The 3,553-nt window shown below is 40.6% G+C and overlaps 1 protein-coding gene across 2 annotated transcripts; it reads left to right on the top strand.

Moving 5' to 3' along the window:
• Window positions 1–1,399: 1,399 nt before the first annotated feature.
• On the top strand, window positions 1,400–3,301 carry LOC123396596. Of its 2 annotated transcripts, none has more exons than XM_045091492.1 (3): window positions 1,400–1,504; window positions 2,631–2,838; window positions 2,928–3,301. In XM_045091492.1, the coding sequence occupies exons 2-3, from the start codon at window positions 2,664–2,666 to the stop codon at window positions 3,146–3,148; spliced, it is 396 nt and encodes a 131-aa protein (XP_044947427.1). In that variant the 5' UTR covers window positions 1,400–1,504; window positions 2,631–2,663; the 3' UTR covers window positions 3,149–3,301. The 2 variants fall into 2 exon arrangements, with proteins under 2 accessions (XP_044947427.1, XP_044947428.1); XM_045091493.1 differs by lacking the exon at window positions 1,400–1,504 and adding an exon at window positions 1,678–1,701.
• The last annotated feature ends 252 nt before the right edge of the window (window positions 3,302–3,553 follow it).

Here is a 3,553-nt window from a genome sequence, read left to right as displayed (position 1 = left end):
TTAAAAGTGTTCGTGTTTCAAAAGTTGTTCTCGTATTAAAAAAAATTGCTCGTTTTTTTTAAAAAGTTCATTTTTTCTTAAATTGGTCTGTGTTTTCAGAAAATGTTATTGTTTTCACTTTTTTATAAAAATGTTCCTGTTTTATGGAGAATGTTTCTCTTTTCTCAAAATTTGTACACAACTTGAAAACTTCTTCAAATTTTCTTCTTGAGATTCAAATTTGTTATTAATATTCAAAAAATGTTCGTGCTTTAAAAAATTGTCTGCGCTTTCAAATTAGTTCAGGATTTTTGAGAATTGTTATTGGTTTCGAAACTCCTCAAAATTCAAACAATGTTCGTGCTTTAAAAATTTGTTCGCGCTTCCAAATTTGTTCGGGGTTTTTCAAATATGTTCTCCATTCCAAAATTTTGTTCTCAAGATTCAGAAAATGTTTGTGCTTGAAAATATTGTTCGCGCTTCCAAATTTGTTCGGGGTTTTTCAAATATGTTCTCCATTTCAAAATTTTGTTCTCAAGATTCAGGAAATGTTTGTGCTTGAAAATATTGTTCGCGCTTCCAAATTTGTTCGGAGTTTTTCAAAATTGTTCTTCATTTCAAAATTTTGATCTCAAAATTCAAATAATGGGCATGCTTTAAAAAATTTATTCACGCTTTCAAATATGTTCACGATTTTTCATTTTTGTTTTTGATTTCAAAATTTGTTCTAGAAATTCAAAAGATGTTTGTGCTTGAAAACTTTATTTGCGCTTTCAAATTTGTTTGGGGTTTGTCAAAATTGTTATATTTTTGAAAATTTTGTTCTCAAGATTCAAAAAATGTTTGTGCTTTAATTTGTTTCTTCTAAAAATTCAAAAAATGTCGTGCTTTCAATTTGTTTGTGTTTTTTCAAAATTGTTCTCTGTTTCAAAAAACTTTATCAAGATTCAAAAAATGTTCATGCTTTAGAAAATTGTCCGCGTCTCCAAATTTGTTCATGACTTTTCAAAAAATAAAGCTCCTTATTTTTTGTTCTCTGATTTAAAAATCATTTAGTATTTCAAAAAAAGATTGAGAAATTGAACATTTGTTCGTTTTGATACAAAAATAAAAAAGGAAACGGGAAGAAAAAGGAGCCAAAAAAGGTGCGGAAAAGCAGTAAAGGAAAGAAGAAACAGTAAAAAAGAAATGAAAAAGGAAATTATCGTTTTTCTTTAGAAAAAAAGATGGGCAGGCCCAGTAGGACGCCTGCGTGTGCTTGGGAGCGACCCCCTGCCGCAGCGAGCGGCAGGTAGGAATTCCCGACTTGATGGGTTGCCCTACGTCTGGTTTATAAGCGCCCACTGACTTGATGGGCCGTCGCTGGGCCAGCATGTTTACGTTACATATCTTACGCCACGATACAAAGTAGTACTGTAGTATCGTCGTAGTCAAACGCGAAAGAGGCGAAGACCTGATTCGCTACCGACCTGACCTCGCCGCCGTTCTCCGGCTCTCCGCTCGGTCCGCTCCGCCGCCTCCCCTGGTACGCCCTCCGCTCCATCCAATCAACTTCCGAGTTCCTCCCTGCGTAGAACCCAGCCGTTCACCGCCTAATTTTGTACCGCAGCGGCAAGTTCGAGGGAGGGAGATTCTAGGTCTAGGGGATACATTTCTTTACCAGGAAGGGATTGGGATAGGTTTTGTACACTGTAATGGTTGAGCGACCGCCTGGAGTTGGAGGTACAGCCTCAGATTTGCAAGGGGAGTAGCCGCTATCATTGTGTTTTATTAGTATCGTTTTGCCTCTCTTTTTGGCCGATTTTCCAGAGGGAGGGAGGGGGGGGGGGGGGGTGGGGTGTTCTTAAGAGAAGAGCACATTATGTGTATTTAAGCCCAGGGGGTGATGGAAGTAGAACAAATGACATCTCCACTAGAGTGCCAATTCTGGTTTTGGAGCATCGGGTTCGGTGGCTGACCATGGGCATAACTAGTTAGTAGTATGAGTTTTTGTTTTACAGAGTTTCAAGAACCAAGATGTGTCTCTTGTATCAATGCATTTCAGTGTCTTAAACTCACTGCTTAATAGACCTTGAAATGACAGAGATAGGTAGGCCTTTTGTAGTTTGGTTGTCGTCGGTATACTATATGCTGATGGGGAACAATGATGCTTTATGTCTTCTCTTCATGCCTGCTTGCTGTTTTATTTATGCTCCATGTTTTTGTCAGATGATTGCTCCATTTGTTCTGACGTTGGCAGGCAAACGGACTATTTACTCTTGAACTGGCTGGGTTAATGTCTTACAACCTATGTGCAAATATTACTTGGTAGTTGCTGCTTCTTGCAGTAACTGTTTCGCACCTAGTTTATCGTAGTCTTAAATCATACTGTATGCCGTTTACAAGTCGTCACAGAAAAACTGATATTCTCGTAGATAGAACAACGTCAGCTATCAGATTCCTTCTATTAAATTGGGTCGTTAGTGTTCGGGAATAAGGACTTGGCTATGTAAGACCTATGAACAAACCATGAAAGGTTTCTGCTGTTGTCATGTTCACATCGTACTTATTATAGCTCATAGCATTCTTTGTGGTGAAATGAATAAAATGCAAATGAAACACAAAAGCTACAGCAGAAGTGATTTTAAGTTTCCGTTGGGGGTCTTTGACAGGAAAACACAGGTAGGACTGAATAATAGACAAGAATGGCTTCTACTGGCGTGAAAGATTTCTACCGGCAGAAGAAGAAAGGAGGTGCCGGCAAAACTTCAGCATCTTCTAAGAAGAAACCACAGAATTATACTGGAGGGGCCTCTGTTGGGGCCTCGAATAAGGCTCAGACAGCAGCACTAATTTCTCACGGATCCTTTGACCTCAAAGGTACCCGCTGGAGAGATTGTTATGCATACAGTTTAAACTCACAAGTGCTTTATGTTTGCAAACAATAACTCTTGCTTATGATGCTGCAGATGATTTCAGTGAGCAAGAGGAGCAGCTGCGGCAGTTTGACATGGACATGAAGTTTGGCCCATGCATCGGTGTGAACAGGCTTCAGCGCTGGGAGCGTGCTTCCGCCATGGGCCTCCAGCCACCGCCCCACCTTGGTGATCTCCTAGCGCGCGCCGCCTCTGGAAACAACCGCAACAACGGCGGCCCCTCCCCTGAGTGCCTCTGGGAGGGTAAGATCTAGAATCAAATCTCTTCTGTGGCAAGTGTTCCATGGAAACCTAGCACAACTTGCCTACTGTAGCATGAGACTTCTGAGACCTTTTTACCACGCGGAACTCTTGCTGTTGTACTGAATCCTTGTCTGTTTTTCCTTGTCAGTTCGTTGCTACTCTAACTCTTGCCAGTGTTATCTTCAGTTCACCCCGTGCGAGTTGCTTACCTTTTTTTTTCTTCAAAAATACTCCTTTTCCGAGAGGATTTAATGGACACGCCCGTTTCTGTCTGACCAGCAAGTACTACGTCTTGTTGGTTGGTTTGTTTGTCGGGCGAACCGAACAACCAATTCATGGGCCATGATGGTGAGAGTACATAATTTAAAACCTTGGCCGTGCAGGAATGCTTGATGCGCAGAGGAATTCTGTCACTG

The sequence above is a fragment of the Hordeum vulgare genome, chromosome 5H, assembly GCF_904849725.1.
Source record: "Hordeum vulgare subsp. vulgare chromosome 5H, MorexV3_pseudomolecules_assembly, whole genome shotgun sequence".
NCBI lineage: Eukaryota > Viridiplantae > Streptophyta > Magnoliopsida > Poales > Poaceae > Hordeum > Hordeum vulgare.
This window is presented reverse-complemented; position numbering and strand designations above follow the sequence as displayed.

Excerpts from the sequence above, each read along its gene's own strand:
- LOC123396596 (XM_045091492.1), top strand. The coding sequence starts at position 2,664 with ATGGCTTCTACTGGCGTGAAAGATTTCTACCGGCAGAAGAAGAAAGGA. Across the intron at positions 2,839-2,927 it reads CGGATCCTTTGACCTCAAAG|ATGATTTCAGTGAGCAAGAG; the intron begins GTACCCGCTGGA and ends ATGATGCTGCAG.